Source organism: Mastomys coucha, unplaced genomic scaffold (genome assembly GCF_008632895.1).
Source record: "Mastomys coucha isolate ucsf_1 unplaced genomic scaffold, UCSF_Mcou_1 pScaffold15, whole genome shotgun sequence".
Classification (NCBI taxonomy): Eukaryota; Metazoa; Chordata; class Mammalia; order Rodentia; family Muridae; genus Mastomys; species Mastomys coucha.
Window position 1 is genome coordinate 40,433,360 of NW_022196897.1, and position 19,258 is coordinate 40,452,617.

At 42.2% G+C, this 19,258-nt stretch overlaps 1 protein-coding gene across 5 annotated transcripts in view; it reads left to right on the top strand.

The window, feature by feature from the left end:
- Positions 1-19,258, top strand: part of Fmnl2 (formin like 2) — a 278,405-nt gene that overhangs the window by 226,946 nt on the left and 32,201 nt on the right. For all 5 annotated transcript variants that reach the window (XM_031370266.1, XM_031370269.1, XM_031370265.1 and 2 more), the window contains exon 10: positions 15,494-15,568. In XM_031370266.1, coding sequence (XP_031226126.1) covers positions 15,494-15,568 — 75 coding nt within the window. The remainder of the gene's footprint in view (positions 1-15,493; positions 15,569-19,258) is intronic.

Genomic DNA, 19,258 nt, shown 5'->3' on the forward strand with positions numbered 1-19,258 from the left:
CTTCCTTCCTTCCTTCCTTCCTTCCTTCCTTCCTTGCTCTGTTATCTGATTTTCGGATTCTTTGACTTCCTTTATTTAAGGAACCCCTACACAACATCCTATCTATCCTGATCTCAAAACTCCTTCACTTACTTATTCAAGTCCATGAAACACCTTGTACCACATAAGGTAACAGTACCAGTGTGGGAACATGGATTCCCTAGTACAAGGAGAACATAATTTGCCAACATATAGGTAAAGAGCATAAAGGATGCCATTTCATATTAAGATTGTCTTTTGGTGAAGTTGCCCCATGCCTGAGAAGAGAAAAAGTGGGGAGTGCTCATGAAAGGGGCTGTGGCTAATAATAGACACAGTCTTCATGTTTCCAAAGCCTCAAAGAAAGGGGATAGCAAAGGAAATGTGCTCTCCAGTCACTGGTTCTCTAATCAGCTTCCATTAGTAAGGAAATGAATGGTTCTTGGGCTTGGGGCTGAACACCCCTTAGCAGTGGACCCAGCATGAGATTTCCTCTGATGGGATAAGGTTGGCCTATGTGGGTTGTTTCAGAATTTGCCACTGATGTTTCAGAATCCTTGGTCTCTTCCTACACTGATAGCCAGCTACTGTTTGAATTTACTCTAAAGTCTGCAGGACCTTCATTTTCTGTGAGCCTGAGGGAACGAAAAGAAAAATAATCAAAGAGAAAAGAGAAAGCAGAGAGGATCAAGCTGCTCAGAGGCACTCTCAGTTATCAGGTGTCCTGGCTAGCTCACAGTGATGGAGGCACTTTTGCTCATCCTGACTTTAATGCAGACCCTTTCCCAGCCTGACTTCAATTCTGTACAAACAGGAGCTTCATTTTCTTAATTTATTCACAGAAAAATACCCCTTCTAAGCCCATGCCCTCTGGCGACTGTAAAGCAGTTGGCACATGTGCTCTCATTTTATATTCTTGGAAGAATGTCCTGAGAGAAGCAGCGAGCTGTGTTCTGCTGGAGATGTGCAGTGTCTCATAGGCTTGGACGCTGGTCTTCGAGCCTGGAACTTTCCTTCAGAACTGGGTCATTGTCATTTGTGTGTTCTGTGGTTTTACAGAACACTATAGGGGGCTAGATTGCTCTTCCAAGTTCTTCGTGAGTTCAAATCCCAGCTACCACATGATGGCTTGCAACCATCTGTAATGAGATCTGATGCCCTCTTCTGGGGTGTCTGAAGATAGCTACATCAAGCGAGAAGGGCCGGAGCAAGAAGAAAAAGTGTCTGAAGACAGCTACAATGTACTTACATATAATAAATAAAATAAATCTTAAAAAAATAAACACTAGGACAGTATAAGGGGTGTGTGTGAATTTAATGTTCATACATACATACATATATACATATATGCATATGTGTGTGTCTGTATGTGTATACACACACATATATAGTTACTTGAAGCCTGAGAAGAGAAAGTGGGGAGTGATCTTGAAAAGAGCCTTGGCTAATAACACATACAGTCTTCATGTTTCCAAAGCCATATGTGGTATGCATGTGTGTGTGTGTGTGTGTGTGTGTGTGTGTGTGTTATATTAAAGTCCAAGCTATTGTAGCTTTGGTAGTATCCACTCTGGGGACATGAAAATGGAGGTTTTCAGCCCCTCATCAGGATTTTGTAGTCTTGTTAAAAGTCTTTTAGGGCCACCTTGCTTTCTTCTGTGCATATCCCTTCACTTCTTCACTCTACACTGATTTATATGGTAAATATGTATTAAAAATACCCTTGTCTTGTTGCTGAAGAGATGGCTCAGAGGTTAAGAGCCCTGGCTGCACTTTCAGAGGACCTGAGTTCAATTCCTAGCAATTCCTAGCAAGGGCATGGTGGCTCATGACCATCTATAAATGAGGTCTGGTACCTTCTTCTGGTATGCAGGCATACATGCATACAGAACATTGTTTACATAATAAATAAACCCTTTTTAAAAAGAAATGTTTCCTTAAAAAAACAATAAAACAAAACAGCCCTTTTCTTCTTGCTGGGTATGATGGGTGCGTACTTAACAATTCTAGCACTGGGGAAACAGAAGCAAGTCATTTGGAGCTTCAGAGTGAGCCTAAAGCTAGCCTACACGACAGGAAACCGTCCCTCAAAAAATTATAATTTCTGTCCCGAGATCTTGTGTTTTAAATTTATTCTAACAGGTAGTTTTCTATCATGTGAAAATAAAAAAGACTTTTTTAAAAGTGTCATCAAACTATAAGCTTCCAGTTTTTTTTAATGGTTTGAGAGTCTAATGCTAAGAGCTACATTGACTGCTGAGATTCAGTCCTAGCTCTAGCATCATTCTGGGATGCTAGACATGTTAACTGGGAAGAAGGGTAAGATAAATCACATCTGTATATACCTATACATGTGTTAATATGTGCATGATTGCACAAAGGTACTGTATGAATAACAATTAAAGCTTAAAATGCAAATGGCAAGATTGGCCATGGCTATCCTGGTAATATCCGTGTATGTTGGATTCTGTTGTGGGACTCGACCATCTCTTAGGTTTTATACATCTAGTTTTCTTTCCTAGTGATGCCTGGTTATCTTTTGTTCACCATCTGTCCTTACCACCCTTTCCTTAAGAACTACTGAACAATGGAAATGTTCAGGAAAATGTTCAGGAAAATGTCTAGGGAGTTGTTGAGCGGTGTACAGACTTCTTAGCATGGAAGAAGGGTGGTTATTGGGACTGGAGCATTTGACAGACAATAAAAGGCATGGTAGGTGCTCTACATAGTTTTCTTGACTTGCTAAAGGTAGAAGAACTGGCTGCAAAGGGATTTAGTAGAGTATGTGTACACCAGGATCAACAGTATGTGAGACAATTTGCAAACATACAGAATATTGCTTAGTTTCAACTCCTTATTATATTTAACTCCAAATTCTAGGTACTTATTGAACTTGACTTCCTGAGAGTCAAGCTTAAATTTCAGATGGAATTGAAACACTTATAAAGCGTAAACATGTTTGTATGTGAAGTCCATAGTAAATATGTAAGGACTTTGTTTTATGGTTTCTTTCATAATAATGAATAGTAATTTTTAGAAAAAAGACATGAATACAGTTGTTGATTCTCTTCCATCTTCTCTCATATTATAAATATCAATAAATATGTCTTGCATATGAATTATATATGTATAGTTTAAAGTAGAGAAAATACTAGAACATTTTTTGCATAAAAATTTGGCTACATATTGTTTAGTTAATGCCCCCAGCCTAATGCTTATTGCTAACTTCTAGGCGTGAGTAAGGCATGAAGAGGGAGGCCTCTGTGTAAGTGGGCCTGCCCTCATTCTAATCCGCTTCCCTCTGGAATTGTCACCATTCAGCTCTGGGTTTGTATACAGTCCTACAGGATATGCTGTTATACATCCAGCACTTTCTATATATGTTCCTATATTTCCTCACTAAAGAACAAACATAACAGGAATGGCTACAGATAAGGTAGACTCTTGGGATGGTTTTAAATTACCAGTAAAATTCATGGTAGACTGAGCAATTCGTAGTGATCCTATGAGAAAGGAGGTGTCTTTTGAGCTGGATTATTAAAAAAGAAAAAAAAAAAAGAACTTGATTTGGTGGAGAAAATTTCAGAAACAGAGATTGACTGTAAGTAAGAATACATGGCTGGTTAGGAAAATATCTCCCCAATTTACAGATGAGGAGAATGCAATATATTATATATATATTTAGATATCTATATTCTAAATTCTGGAAGTCAGATGTTTCCTAGCTATATCCATCCAATTCCATCATTTACTGTTCTAGAAAGAACCACCATCAGACAGCATCAGACAAGAGTCTGAAGTGACTCTTTAGTGGAGGTTCCTGAACCTGGAGTGATCCTGGGGAAAGCAAGTGAACAGCTATCACCCTTGAGTCTTAACATGGTTAACATTTCCAAAGCTCCAGAGCGGAGTTTACAGGATTCTGATTATGACTTACCACTTATTTGTAACTGCCCTTTAAAAAAAAAATGTTGCTGAAGATAGAGGAACACCGTGTGGCTCATTAGAGCAAAGAGCAGAGTTTCGAATAGGGAATCGTGCCTTTGAAAAACAGTTGCCTCTGGAAAGTCTAACTCAGCATTTCAATTGGGGTGCAGGTGTCAGTGGCAAGCATCATTTTAAAAGCACATGGATGCAGGGGCAGTGGCTAAGTGGGCAAGAGCACTTGATGCTCTTATAGCAGAGTACCCGGGCTTCTGTTTCAAGCAACCACATGGAAGCTTATAACCATGTATAACTCCAGTTCTATGGCATCCATTCTCTCTTCTGGCCTTCTTGAGTACTACACACATAGGCAAACTCCTGTAGATACATAAATAGACAAGAATAATTAAAAAGAAAAAAATTCATTAAAGGCACACTGGTTCCTTTGATGCGCCATAAAGGCTGAGGTCTAGAGATCTAAACACATACCACAGTCTGCCTCATATCAGCTGGCCCCTCCAGAGAGTGTAGGTCAAGGTGCTGGAAACAAAAGGTTGGAAATACAGGCAGTACACATGTTGCTTCCGCATCTGTTTATCAGCATATCTTCCCAAAGGAAGACTGACATCACTCACTTGGCAGTTGATGACAATGCTTTGCCTGAGGTCTTGTGTTGGGAGGATGGGGATGGTAGTAGTACATGAGGCCATGTTGGGTTGAGAACAGCTCCCTGTTCTCCTAAGTAGACAGTGTCTAAGGCTCTGTTGATCATACAGGCATGCAGTAAATTAGGAGAAGCAGCAGCCACTGTGACAGTGATAATACAATTTTGGGAGGGTAAAGCCTTTCAAATCAAAGAATGCCAAGAGTTAAAAGGGAGATTTGACAATCTGACGCCTTTAATTTACTAATGAGATTGACACTCAGGTAGTAAGATCAAATAGTCCTAGGAGAGAGGTTCGCAAAGCAGCAAACTAAATCCCTAAAGGACATCCCTCAGGCATCATAACCACAGATCTTAGTATTCAGATAGACACACTCCATTTAAGATAACACTTATAAGGCTAGAGAGATGCCTGCTGTTTAGGAGAGCTTTCTGCTCTTACAGAGGACCCTAGTTCAATTTCCAGTACCCATATTCGGTGGCTCACAAACAGCTCCAAGGAATCTCAACCCCTTTTAGGACCTCTACAAGGCATGTACATGCATGTTTCTTATCTCTCTCCCTCTTGTCTCTCTCTCTCTCTCTCTCTCTCTCTCTCTCTCTCTCTCTCTCTTTCTGTCTGTCTGTCTCTCTGTCTCTCTCTCTCTCTTACACACACACATAAACACACGCACATACTCTTAAAATCTTAAAATATATTTTTCGAGGCAGTACTTAAATCTCCCCAGAATTATGACAATGATGAAAACCATAATTAAGTATTGTGTGATTACCCTCAGTATCTAACTCTTGACCTGTGTACCAATGTGCTGGCTAGTGTTCTGTCAACTTGATACTAGGTAATGCCATTTGAGATAAGTGAACATCAAATGAGGAAGTGCTTCCATCAGATTGCCTGAGGGGTGTTTTCTTGATTAATAATTGATGTGGGTAGTTTCAGACCATTTGTGGGTGGTACTATCTACGGGCATGTAGTCTTGAGTTCTCTAAAAAAGCAGTCCTAGCAACCCAGTAAGTGGTGTTCCTCCATGGCCTCTGCTTCAGTTTTTGCCTCCAGGTTCCTGCCTTGAGATCTTGCCCTGACTTCCCTCAGTGATGGTGTGTATCCTGAGAGTCCTGAGCTGAAATAAACCCTTTCTTCTCCAAGTCGCTTTTGGTTATGAAGTTTTATCACAATAGTAACCTTAGCAAAGACTACCAATATTTCCTAGAACCATTCTGAACAGAGCAGATTCCTGGGCTCTAAATCGAGACTTGATTGAGGGCGTCCACAGTGAGCCTAGGAATCTGTGCCTTTGAAAGCATTCAAGGTTTCTAGCCAGTTTCCCTGGGGAGCTAGAGGCTCATGCACTCAGATGACTAAACCCCCAGCTCTTTTGACTATAGATTAAATAGCTCGATCATAAACTCCATTCAGTTTGCATTTGAGCAACACCAAGAAGCCCAAGTTACTATCTCGGGGTTTCATGGTGAACTATGATATATCCGAGCAGGAATTCACCCACTGACCGTACACAGGGACTTGCACAGGTAAAAGACAACTTTGCATTGTGGTAATTCACAGATAACCATGGGTTCCATCTGGAGTAATAGAGAATGGATTTTCCATGCAGAAGAAAGGACATGTGGACAGTAAGAAGACAGATTATGGCCTCCCCTCAGCAGGGCATAGTAGTGAATGAAAAGTGACTGTCATAGTCACTGTTCTATTGCTGTGAAGAGACACCATGGCCAAGGCAACTCTTAAAAAAGAAAGCATTTAATCAAAGGCTCGTTTACAGTTTCAGAGGGTTAGTCAGTTTTCAACATGGTGGGGAGCAGGACAGTACTGGAGCAGTAGTTGAGAGCAAACATCCTGATCTTTAGCCAGAGAAAGAGAAACTCCAGGCTTTTGAAACCTCAAAGCCCACTCCTAGTGACAAACCTTCTCCAACAAGGCCACACCCCCTAAACCTTGTAATCTTTCAAAGAGTTCCATTCCCGTACCAGGCATTTAAATATGTGAGGCGATGGGGGCTGCTTTCTTATTTTTCAAGGCAGGGTTTCTCTGTGTAGACCTCAATGCCCTAGAACTCACTCCTTACTCTGTAGACCAGGCTGGTCTCCAACTCAGAGATCCATCTGCCCTGCCTCTCAAGTCTTGGGATTAAAGACTTGTGGCTTTGAAGGACTTTTTCCCCCCTCTCTTTTTTGTTATTTTGAGACAGGGTTTCTCTGTGTAACAGCTCTGGCTAGACTCTTGGAACTCACTTTGTAGACCAGGCTGGTCTTGAACTCTCAATGATCTGCCTGCCTCTGTCACCCAAGTGCTGGGATTAAAGGCATGCACTACTATGCCCTGCTGAGGGGAGGCCGTTATTATTCAAACCACTGCAGAGATAGTAGTTGAATTCAGATTGAACAATAACAGATTAATTTTGTGGTAGATAAAGATGCCTCCAAAGCACTGTAGTAGCCTGGTATACACAACAGAAATAGGCATTAAAAAGAGCTTTGAATGGTTCTGTTCTGTTCTGTTCTATTCTCCTTTTCTTTTCCCCTCCCCCTCATCATCCTCCCCTCCCTCCCTCCCTCTCTCCCTCCCTCTCTTCTTTCTTTCTTTTCTTTCTTTCTTTTCTTTCTTTTCTTTCTTTTCTTTTCCTTCTTCTTCTTCCTCTCTCTCTCTCTCTCTCTCTCTCTCTCTCTCTCTTTCTCTCTCTCTCCTTTCTAAGAATCCTTTATTCTACCAGCAAAGAAATCCAGGTCAAGATGCTTTGAAACAGGGGAGCACATTAATCTTTGAAACTAATGGATTAAATACCTCCTATTTATAGCTACTTGGTGGATAAACACGATGACATGTTGTTGACATAGACTGGAAAACATGAAGGAACATGAATGCCTGCTCCTGACTCTCTTTAACTCCTGTATGCTCAGATTCAGATTGTTCCACTATCACCCCTCAGTAATGAACCCCTCTGACGTGGTTCCCTAGAAGTGGCTTGGGCTCCAGAGCCCCCTTCATTTCTGCTGCAGGAGAAGGAATATGCAGACCAGATTTTCATTTGTGTCTGTGTGACATGAGCAGTCATTAAACAGGTGTAGCTTACAATTCCACAGGAAATGGGAAGGTGTGTGTAGGAAGGATGGTAAATGCTGTGTCTCATGTGAAAGTGAAGTATTACTTAGCACACACTGCTCACATCTAAACTGCTGTATGCTCTTGATTAAACCAGGATTTTAAAAAATGACTGTTAATAGTCTGTATATATTAATTAATGCTGGAAATTATTATGGCAGCAATTATTCCTTTACCAGCTAGTTTCTCAAATAACCATGCAGAGACCTTTAATATTTCAGAACTTAGGCCTAGCTGGGCAGACTCTCAACTAGCTCATCTAAGTTAACCCGACTACCTAGCCCCATCCAGCCATGTGGCTAGCCATACCTCCTAGGCCTATAGTCACCTTCCTCTTCCTTCTTCCCAGAGCTCCTTTCTCCCTTCTAGGAAGTTCCACCTTCCTCTCTTTACTGCCAATCACAGGCTTTAGCCTTTTATTACTTAACTTGGGGAGGATGGTTTACTCAATGAAAGCTAGTGTATGTGAGAATTCACTGCATTTGAAAATATAGCAGCACCAGACCAACATGGTTGAAAGAAGGTAAACTCTTTTCTCCTTTGAGCTTGGTTCTAGAAACTGGTGTGGATGAAAGAACAAGAGACTGGTTTCCAACTATTTCCAGAATTCACATGTTGGTCACCATGAGAATACTATGAGTTGTCAAATCGTCTGGCTCAAGGCCAGTGAGATGGTTGCACAATAAAGCAGTTGCCACACAAGCCTGATAACCTTAGTTCAAAGCCCAGAACTCACATAAAGGTAAAAGGAGAGCTCTTACTTAGCCAGTAAAGTTGTCCTCAGGTTTCCATGTGTTTGCTGTAACATATGCACATATACTTGTACATAAAGTAATAAAAAATGTAAAAAGCATGTACATAAAGCAAAAGCATATTTACACACAGATAAGATTACATTCTATATATCACAGCATATGATTTCCATCTGCCAACAAGACCCACAGATTGTAAGACACAAAAGCACTTAAATAGAAGAGTTATACTAGGGTTCAGCAAGATGGCTCAGCACTTACTGCAAAACCTAACAGTCTGAGTTCAATCCTCCAGGTTCCACGTGGTAGAGAGAATTGTCTTCTGCCCCCCAGATGCATGCCGTGGCCTACCTCATACATAGAGGCATTTTTTATCTGTTTGATTTAAAGTTGCAGCTAAAATTTGCTGTTCTTGACTTTTCTTTCTTTTCTTTTTTTTTTTTCTTCTATTTTTTTGAGAAGGTCTCTTTACACAGCCTCTCTATATAGCCTTGAATGGCCTGAAACTCACTGTGTAGGTAGACCAGGCTGGCCCAGATATGACTGCTGTTTCAGTGTCCTGAGTGCTTGGACTAAAGGCATGTACCACATGCATGGAACTATTCCTATTGACTAGTATTTCTCATTCCTCCACTGGCTTTGCCCTCAATGCTCCAAATGCACAGGAAGGATCTGGGGAGTCGGTCCAGGATGGAGAGACCTTAGGAGCTTCAGAAAGTAAGCCAAACGGACTATAAAGGAGCTCTCTTGTGTACTGTGTTGCTCCGTCAGGAATTAGATTCCTCCTGGTAGAAGTAGGGCCACCAGAATGTGATGACCGATCTGTAGACAAACTTCAGCCTATGCATTTGAAAAGCAAGTGCTCTGCTAGAAACTAAGGGGCATTTTTATTACATACCACCGGGTGGAGGGTTGATTGAGAATGACCCCCGTAGGCTAGAATATCTGAATGTTTGGTTCGTAGTTATTGGACTGTTTATAAGAAGGACTAGGCGGTGTGGTCTTATTGGAGGAGCTGGGTCCCTGAGAGTTCAGTTTCAAAAGCCCAAACCAGACCTACCTGCGTGCCTGCAGTCTGCCTGTGTCTATCTTGCACATCAGATGGACACTCTGAGCTTACATCTGCTCCAGCACCATACTTGCCTCCCTGCCTCTGCTCCCTGCCATGATGATCAGACTAAACCTCTGAACCTGCAAGCAAGCCCCCAATTAGATGTTTCCTTTTATAAGCTGCCTTGGCCGTGGTGTCTCTTTATAGCAATACAACAATAACCAATAAATCATTCCCATATGAATAAATTTATCAACCTGGATTATACGAACATACTTATTTTCCAACTTCAGACCACAGACTGATAGTGTAGCCAGGCCCACCTATCCCCGTGGAGTCCTGCCTAGTACAGCCTTTTATCTTTAAACACAAACACTGCTGGAGGTGAGGTACAGTGAGGACGAAAATGGTTCGTCTTTGTCCCATTAAGTGGGATCTTTAAACCTGGGTTATACAGTTACAGAGCTGTCACCACCAAGCTGCTAGTTCAGGCAATTCAGGGAACATCGTGGACTGACTTCTCCCATCTTCAGAGCTGTAGATTGTACTGCTGGCTTCCAGGTCCTGCTTTAAGAAGACATGTTGGAGTTGGGAGGTAGAGACGCACACCTTTAACTCCATCACTCAGGAGGCAGAGGGAGGCAAATCTCTCAGTTCTAACCAACCTGGTCTACAGAGTAAGTTTCAGGATAGCCAGAGCTACGCAGAGAAGCCATGTCTCAAAGAACCAGTCCCCAACCAAAAAAGGGATATTGGGGGAGGGGCAGCAAGATGGCTTGGTGGGTAAAGGTGCTTGCTACCAAGGCTGATTACCTAAGCTTAATTCCCAGAACCTACATCAGGGAGAGAACCAACTCCCAAGAGTTGTTGTCCAACTTAGACACACACACACACACACACACACACACACACACGAGGATAAAATATAAAAATAAAATAAGAATTATAGAATAGTTAATGATAAAGAGGCCATAAGGAGTACAGGGCTATAGGGAGCTTCATAACTCTAGGGAATGGTGGAAATTAAGCACCCATGAGCAATTTGTGATTTCTTACACACAGTACTATTGGGTTATACTGGGCAGCCCACTAGGATCTTGGGGTAGGAGAAGAAACATCTTCTGACTCAGTGTGTTGAAGCATGAAGGCCAAATCGTTATCTTACCCTAGCTGCTTCACTTCTTCGTGGGAAGCAGATAAATCCTGCCTTACCCAGATAAAGCAGCCTGTCCCATGGAGGTTGAGACATCCCCACTAATGAGAAGCAAATGCAGTCCCTGCCCAAATCACCATTCTGTTCTTTAACATCTGTTAAAGGCACTTCCCAAGGACCATTTTTTTTTTTTTAAATTTTGTTTTGTTTTGTTTTTTCGAGACAGGGTTTCTCTGTGTAGCCCTGGCTGTCCTGCAACTCACTCTGTAGACCAGGCTGGCCTCAAACTCAGAAATCCACCTGCCTCTGCCTCCCAAGTGCTGGGATTAAAGGCGTGCACCACCACTGCCCGGCTCCAAAGAACCTTAAACCATTTGGATACAGCCAGAGTACTGGATGCCAAGATGGTGTGGTTTAAACTGTCTGTAATGGTGGGGTGGGGCCAGGCTCACAGTTGGGAGAAGAGGGTATCACCAAAGCTTTGTAATGAATATTTTCTTGCTGGTAAGATACAGGCGCCTAACTTTCAACCCCACCAAAGTCCCTGACTGTCCTTACTAACCCTGAAGCCACTGCCAACTCCCAGGGTGCCCCACCCCTACTCCCCAACCCCCAATCCCATGTAGTCATGCTTGAAGACTGAATGTAAATACGTCTGTGTTAGTTATATAAAAATAATGGCCCCTTGCTTAAGTGTTTCCTTCTTGCTGGGTGGACAGGTGCCTGCTTCAGTACTTTTTTGTCTTGCCATAGTAAGTCCCTGTGATCTGCTGAGCTCCCTGCAGGAAGCATCATTGCAAGGCCATCTCTCTTATGACTGAGTAGACTCCCCTTTTGGGCCTGCTGGAGAACAAAAGTTTCATGATTTTATAGTTATTGGTAGTTGAAAAGTATCTTTTACCTTCTCTCGCAAATACCAGCAGTCTGATGGTTACCGACACCCTAGTGCCCATTGAAACTACAGCTCAAGGGGGCTCTGTGGCTACTAGGACCTCTTACTTCATACACAGCCTTCAAATGACTATTGCAATGGAAAAAGGCCCCCCTCACTGGTCCTTCTGAGGATGCCTTAGAATTTAAGAACAAAATATTTATACTGGATGTTTTCAAATGGAACCAACTTACTTCATTCCAATAAAGTAATAATGAATGGCTTCTGTAGTGTCCTCAACCCTCTCTCTCTTAATGAAGTATAGGTCTATCTTGGCTGGAGTGACACTCAACTGAGAACCTGATGTTTCATGAATACTAAACAGTCCTGTGAAAACTTCAGTCATTTCCGGATGTTTTCAAACATCCAGATATTCAGTGGCAGGCTTGGTGGGTGCTAAGCAAGCACTATATAAATTTATATATTGAGCTACAGCCTCAGCCATCCACGATAATGCATGATTAAAACCCAAAACATGAAGGAGAAAATAAGTGGAATGGTTTCTTGCCCAAGTTAGAATCAGCCACATACTATGAAGAACTCCAGAATGTGGTGTGGCTTTAAGAAGATGAAGCCACATGACTCAGAGATTGCTAGAGCTTCCTTCTACAGGAAGGAACCCTTCTCTGCAGCTCTAATGTCTATCAAGACCAAGACTAACCTTGAAATCCCTGGCTGTCTGAGATGAGTCTACCTATATATGGATGCTCCTGACAAGACTGGACATTCTTTACTCAAAACCCAGAAGAGTTCATGTTCCAAGCAAGAAAATGCAACAATATAAAACCAGCTCTCCCCCCATGTGTGCTATGCAGGGCTTGAGTTCCCAGTTTGGAGAATCAGTTAATTGACAAGCATTCAACTTTGTCCTGGGAGGCTTGACATGTTATACACCAAGCAGTCAAAATCAAATATGCAAGGAAGAAAGAATTATCTTTACCAATGCACTAGCTGTATCCATGGCACACAAAAGAAGCACTACTTACTCGCTTTACACCTATTCCTGGAAACAACCTCAAAATGGAAATGCAGTGTTGCTTTTGGTGGTGTACCAGCAAACCTGGAAAACCACAAGTGTAGCTGGCACATAACTGGTGAGGAAGGAGCCCTCATATTCCACAGCCAAACAAAACAGCCTTGCAGCTCATGTGACCCTCATTGGCTATTCCTACCCTCAGTGACGCAGATCCCAGGGCTAAGTTCTGTAAAAGACCTCAGTTTCAAGACCAGTGCCTGTTGGAGTTTGGTCAGGAACTGCTGGGTCCTTTTCTACTGATGTCTTTCAATTACAAATGAAAACTTAGTATGACTATACCCTTGGCCGGGTGATACACCAGATGAGAGAGTTGGGAAGGAGCCTCAAGTCCTATTGTGGGGGAAGAATAAATGGATGCTGAATTACTGTGGGCAGAGCAGAGTTTGGGGTATGACGGGGCCCAGGACGGACATGTCAAGCTTAAATAATGGTTGCAAACTCAGTCATTAAAGAGCTACCTAAGCTAGCAGTGCTTCCACAGAGAGGCTCTAATTGATAAGAAAACTAACTGCACACCCAGCAGGCTCAGCTCATGTTTGTTGGGACAGAAAGCAGGGTTTTTAAATGAGACTCACTGTAATCCACACTAGACTGGATGGAAAAGGGGAACAGGAAAGTTCATCAATAGTCTTTTGTAGGTATGATATGGTATGCCTCTCAAAGGCACATACATATTCTAAGAAACCTTGGTGCCCAGAGGTACTGTAGACCTAAGGGTAGGTGTCAGTTCATTGTGGGTAGCCCCAAAGAGGAATGCAGGAAGCTGGACCTTCTGGACCTCACTCCCAAGGTCACAGTGTAAACAGCTCTACCAGGTGCTCATACTGTAATGTTTGGGACTCACCAGGACCCAAAGCTATAGAATCGGCTGCTCTTGGACTAGACTTTCCAGAAGCACAAGTGGAAAAAAAATCTATTTCTCTTTATAATTATGTCTCATCTTTCATTATAACAGGAAGCTGAATAAAACCATGTAAAGTCACAATGATCTACTATAAACCGTGTTACTATGTGACTTCTGTTGTTTGTAAATAAAAACATCTGTTAATTTCATTATCTTGGCTAGTTTTTATATCATGAACCAAAGAAGCACATAATTCTTGGAAATATATATAGGTATATATATGTACATATATATGTGTGTGTATGTATATATGCATATATATGTACATGTATATAACATTACACATAAAACATGCACAAAGAATTTTCATTTTGTGTCAAAATATGCTGGCAAATAAAAATAAATTTATCATCACTTTTTTGTGAAAGGTATTTTGATATGATGTTTTGTTCTGTTCAGTACATTTCAAGAAATATTGAGCCTTATAATATGCTGAATATCATTCTAGATGCTGAAGACGTAACAAGTAAAACAGAAGTCTTCATGGGACTTTCTCATTCTCAAATTTTATATAGGATTTAACATGAATTAAACAGCAGCGGTATTGCATTATGAAATGCCATTTCAGGGGAATTCTTGAGGCTTAGTCTAGCTGTCCCTAAAATCACAAATGAAATCCCAGTATTTAGTCATTAGCATGCATAGTCTGATTTAGCATGTATATAGTTCAAGTGAGTACTCTCCAGGGCTGAGTGAGTTAACTAGTGGATATGGGGTTTGCTTTCAACAAAGCTACCCAAGGACAGGGTGAGAATTAAAATTCCGCCTTGATTTTGTGAGTGAGGCTTGAGAGAGGTATTATTTTGATATAAATGTTTGACTGTTCTTTACTATGTCTCTTTAACTTTCATATAGATGAAACATACCCAGGACCCTGCAATTTTGAGTATATTCAATTTGAACGAAAATGTGTGTGATTCAGGCCTCTGGGGTGCTACTCCATAAATCACTGGAAATTATGTCATGCACTCAAATTATTTAATTGAAACAGACACGGTAGCATAGTCTTCCTTACAAAGAGTTTAAATATAAAAATATTTAAATCCTTTAGTATCTCTGTCTGAAGTGCATGTTGGTAATACAGGAAATCTGCAGCCAGTTTTGGTGAACTGTATTGTGAATACATACTAAAATCCTCAGGGAAGAGCAGAGATCCTGAAGGAGGAACACATTCCATAACATGAAAACCATACAGAAAAGAAACCACACACTCACATCTGGTCTGCTTCATGCTGCTTTTTGGAGGCTAGCTAGCTTTGAAGAAAAGTAAGGAGTATATAAGCGAGATAGGAAAAAATACTCTGTGGAGGACCTAGAGAAGGGACCAAGGAGCTGGAGGGTGTGTAGCCCCTTAGCACGAACAATAAGAGAAGGGACCAAGGAGCTGGAGGGTTCGCAGCCCCTTAGGACAAACAACAAGAGAAGGGACCAAGGAGCTGGAAGGTGTGCAGCCCCTTAGCTCGAACAACAAGAGAAGGAACCAAGGAGCTGGAGGGTTCGCAGCCCCTTAGGACGAACAACAATATGAACTAACTAGTACCCTCAGAGCTCCCAGAGACTAAACCACCAACCAAAGAGTATACATGGGGGGACTCATGGCTCCAGCTGCACATGCCGCAGAGGATGGCTTTGATGGACATCAGTAGGAGGAGAGGCCTTGGCCTTGTGAAGGCTCGGTGTCCCAGTGTAGGGGAATGCCAGGACAGGGAAGCAGGAGTGGGTAAGTTGGTGAGCAGGAGGAGGAGGGATGGGATAGGGAGTTTTTGGATAGGAAACCAGGAAAGGGAATAACATTTGAAATGTAAATAAAGAAAATATCTATTAAAAAAAGGAAAAAGACAAAAATACTTTGAAAATAATTGCCAGTACTAAAATTTCTGTAGCTAATTTTGGGATGCTTCTGTTTGTAATGTCTTATGCATGACAACCACGTGTGTTTCAGGTCTGCGGAGAAAAGCAACGTTTTGAGAAGCTGATGGAACATTTCAGGAATGAAGATAATAACATAGATTTTATGGTGAGTTATCTTGGCACTCCTTTTAGCAATGCAAACTCAATTTCAAGCCCCTTTTCCTCCAAAACGCACGTCACATTCAAAGTTGACACAATACAAAGCTCAGGAAAATGGGTTTAGTGATCTGCTCTAGAATGGTGTTCTTTATCTGTATGCTCCCTTTCTGGTGCTCTTTCAAGTTTTACTCATTTGATTAAAGGACAGACATGCTGATAATTTAACAAATAAAAGGGAAAGTCACGCGGTTGGAAAGGACTCGTGAATGCCCATAGCCACCAAGTTGACCTACTTAGAGCCCTCAGCTGGATGGAACTTTGGCCTTTCCCTATAGAGTTTTTTCAGTGCCCTCTCTAGACCACATGCTCACAGACTAAAGTGCTTGGCTTTGCTGGCTGGACCATTGGCATCTCTAGATGGACACAATGCTGATGGATGGCTCTTCTCCTTGTGGCTTCCTTCCTGCTGTGGCTGACCCCAGGGCATTTCAGCCCTTCTGAATTCCATCACCTAAATCTTCATTCTGGGCTCAAGACAGACTTTCTCATGAGCCCTCCTTAACCATTGCTTTCCTGTGCACCCATGTCCTTGTCCTTGACTGAGTTCAGTTCTAGGAAGCTTCTGGACCCAGGAGTTCCTTCTGTGGAGCCCTTGCCTCCCGAGCATGCATCCCGACAATGCTTGAGTGTGAACCTGTGCTGTGGCTGCTCAGTCTTGTTTTCATTAGAATCTCCACAGTGGCAGGAAGGCTTGAAACACACTCGGTCTTTTGTGTGGAACTCAATTTATGTGAATCTTAGTTTCAGCTCCTTTAAAAAAATAGATGGTAAAATCCCTTATAGAGCTTTTCTGTTCCATTAGATATGGTAATTTTTAAAAATTAATTATTTTATTTATATTCCAGCCTTTGCCCCTCCCTCCCAACTCCCTCCCAATTCCTCACCCCATTCCCCCTCCCCCTTGCCTCTGAGAGGGTACCCCTCCTCCCTGCCTCTGAGAGGGTACCCCTTCCCCCAACCCTCTTCCCTTTGGTGCATCTTCTCTCACTGAGGCCAGACTAGGCAGTCCTCAGTTATATATGTGCTGGTGAGTGGGGGGTGGAGGGTGGAGTGGGGCTTGGACCAGCCCATGTATGCTGCCTAGTTGGTGGCCCAGTCTGGGATCTCCCAAGGGTCCGGGTTAGTTGAGACTCTGGTCTTCCTATGGGGTCATCCCTCCCCCTTAGTTCCTTCAAACTTCCCCTAATTGCCCCATAGGGGGTCTCCAATTTCAGTCCAATGGCTGTGTATATATACCTGCATCTGTCTCAGTCAGCTGTTGATAGGGCCTCTCAGAGGACATCCATGCTAGGCTACTGTCTGTGTCCCTAGTTACTGTAGACCTCCTAAGAGACAGGCAGGCTGTGGGGTGTGGGAGGGTATCAGGCCCAGCGATCTTGTGATAATTATGTTTAAACTTAAGTTTTTAAAGTATGAAATGGCAAAACAAAGGTTGCTTTTACAGTGAGTTTTTCATTCTTGCCATTAGGATCAGGGGTCATCCAAGGTGACACTGAAGGTGTTGATAGGTGTGTGATAAGCCCCAGGCAGTGGCTCCTTGTAAGCTTCCCTAGTGCCTTCTCTTATTTTGGCAGAGCCCACGCTGAGACCAGCCTACACAAGGCTGTGCTGTTTTACCTGACGGCTTCTCTGTGAGAAGTCTGTGGGTGTGATGCATGACAAATGATGGCTCATCTTCTCTTCTTAAGGAATTATTTATTTTATGTATGAGTACACTGTTACTACCTTCAGACACACTAGAAGAGGGCATTGGATCCCATTAGAGATGGGTGTGAGCCACCAAGTGGTTGCTGGGAATTGAACTCAGGACTCTGGAGGAGCAGTCAGTGCTTTTACCTGCTAAGCCATCTCTCTAGCCCCTGCTTTTTTTTTTTTTTTTTTTTTTAAATTAAAAGTACCCAACTATATTTAGGCCTTCCTTCTTGGCTATTGGACTGTTAGCTACTACAGCCAAGGAGCCCCTGATTCTTTGGTGTGAATAAATTCCTCTCTGCAATTTGTTGAGTTGTACCTTGCCCACCTCTGCCTGCTGAGCTAGCTATCTGCGTTTCTGCTGAAGTTATCATAAGTCCCTTAACACATGCGCCCTTTGCCTACTGCCTAGAACCCATTTCCTGTCATTGTACTAACTCTCCTGTGCAGGTTCTAACTTCCCTGGGTACAGGCCACAGCGTGCCGATGCCTCTGCATGCCGGTTATCATCTGTGTGCACTGCATGTATGTGACTCACACGCTGTCATGGAACTCAGCGGATCATTTAGACTTGTTTTCAGAAGCGAGGGGGCATGGGTAGAGGGGTGGGGTTAAGGGGTTCTCCAAATGCTGTGAATCTGGATCCCTGATTATTTTCCCTTCTTCCCAAAGCCTCTGCTGGCTCATGCATAGAGGGCAAGCATGAGTAAGGCATTGTTCCCATCAATAGTTGGGCATTGTTGAAAACACTATGGGTCTGTTGAAGTTCATTCTGTTATTTATTAAACTGGGGACTGATTTTTTTTTTTTTTTCTGAGACAGGTCTTAGGGCCAGTCTTTGGGAAAAAGCACTACCTCCAAAGAGTTTATGACCTAGCAGTTAGGAAACCCACGGAAAGATAGTGTGAAAGATCAGTTACTGTCTTTTAGGAGGATAGAGCTCAAAGTGAATGTTTGAAGTAATTACCCTGTGATGAGGTTCTACATTCTTTGAATGTTAAACCCTCTTTGTATTGTTTCATATTTTATATGATCTATATCTCTGTGTTAATGTGTACTTTGCTCTGTATACCTGTATGACCTCTTCAGCTTTCTTAAACTTAGATTTGCATGCATCTAATTCACCCATGGAAGTATATGATTTGGTGTGTGTTAAGCGTTCACAGTTTAATTATTACCACATTCATCCTCTTAAGAAGCCCTCTGCCCAGGGCTGGAGAGATGGCGGTTAAGAGCATTGACTGCTCTTCCTAGAGGTCCTAAGTTCAATTCCCAGCAACCACATGATGGCTCACAACCATCTGTAATAGGATATGATGCCTTCTTCTGGTCTGTGTGAAGACAGCTACAGTGTACTCACACACATAAAAATAAATAAATAAAATAAACAATAAGTAATAAATAATAAAAATCCCTCTGCCATTAAAAGCAGTTTCCCATGTGCTCTACACTTCAGCCCTAAGTATCTACTAGTGTACTTCTTATCTCTCTAGGTTGGGGTGCACTGCACATTTGAGATGGGTGGAGCCATACAATGTTTGGTCCCTTTTACAGGCACGGTTTCACTTTCCATGATGTTCTCAAGTTGATCCATGCCATAACATGTAGCAGCACTTCATGGTCACAGAATGGTCCATGGCATAGGTATCCTCATTCTGTTTACCCATCAAGTGATGGGCTCTGGGTATTTGGTTTATGTGGTATTATGAATATTTGTGTACAAATTTTTATGTGACCATGTTTCTTTATTTCTGTTAGTTAGGTAATTGAATTGCTAATGACAGACAGCAAACATGGTACTTAACATTTTGAAAAACTGGTGTTTTCAAAGTGGCCGTATTATTTTATGTTCTCACAATCAATGGCTGAGTGTTGGTATTCTCTACGTCTTTGCCAGTATCTCACACACACACACACACACACACACACACACATTATAGCCATT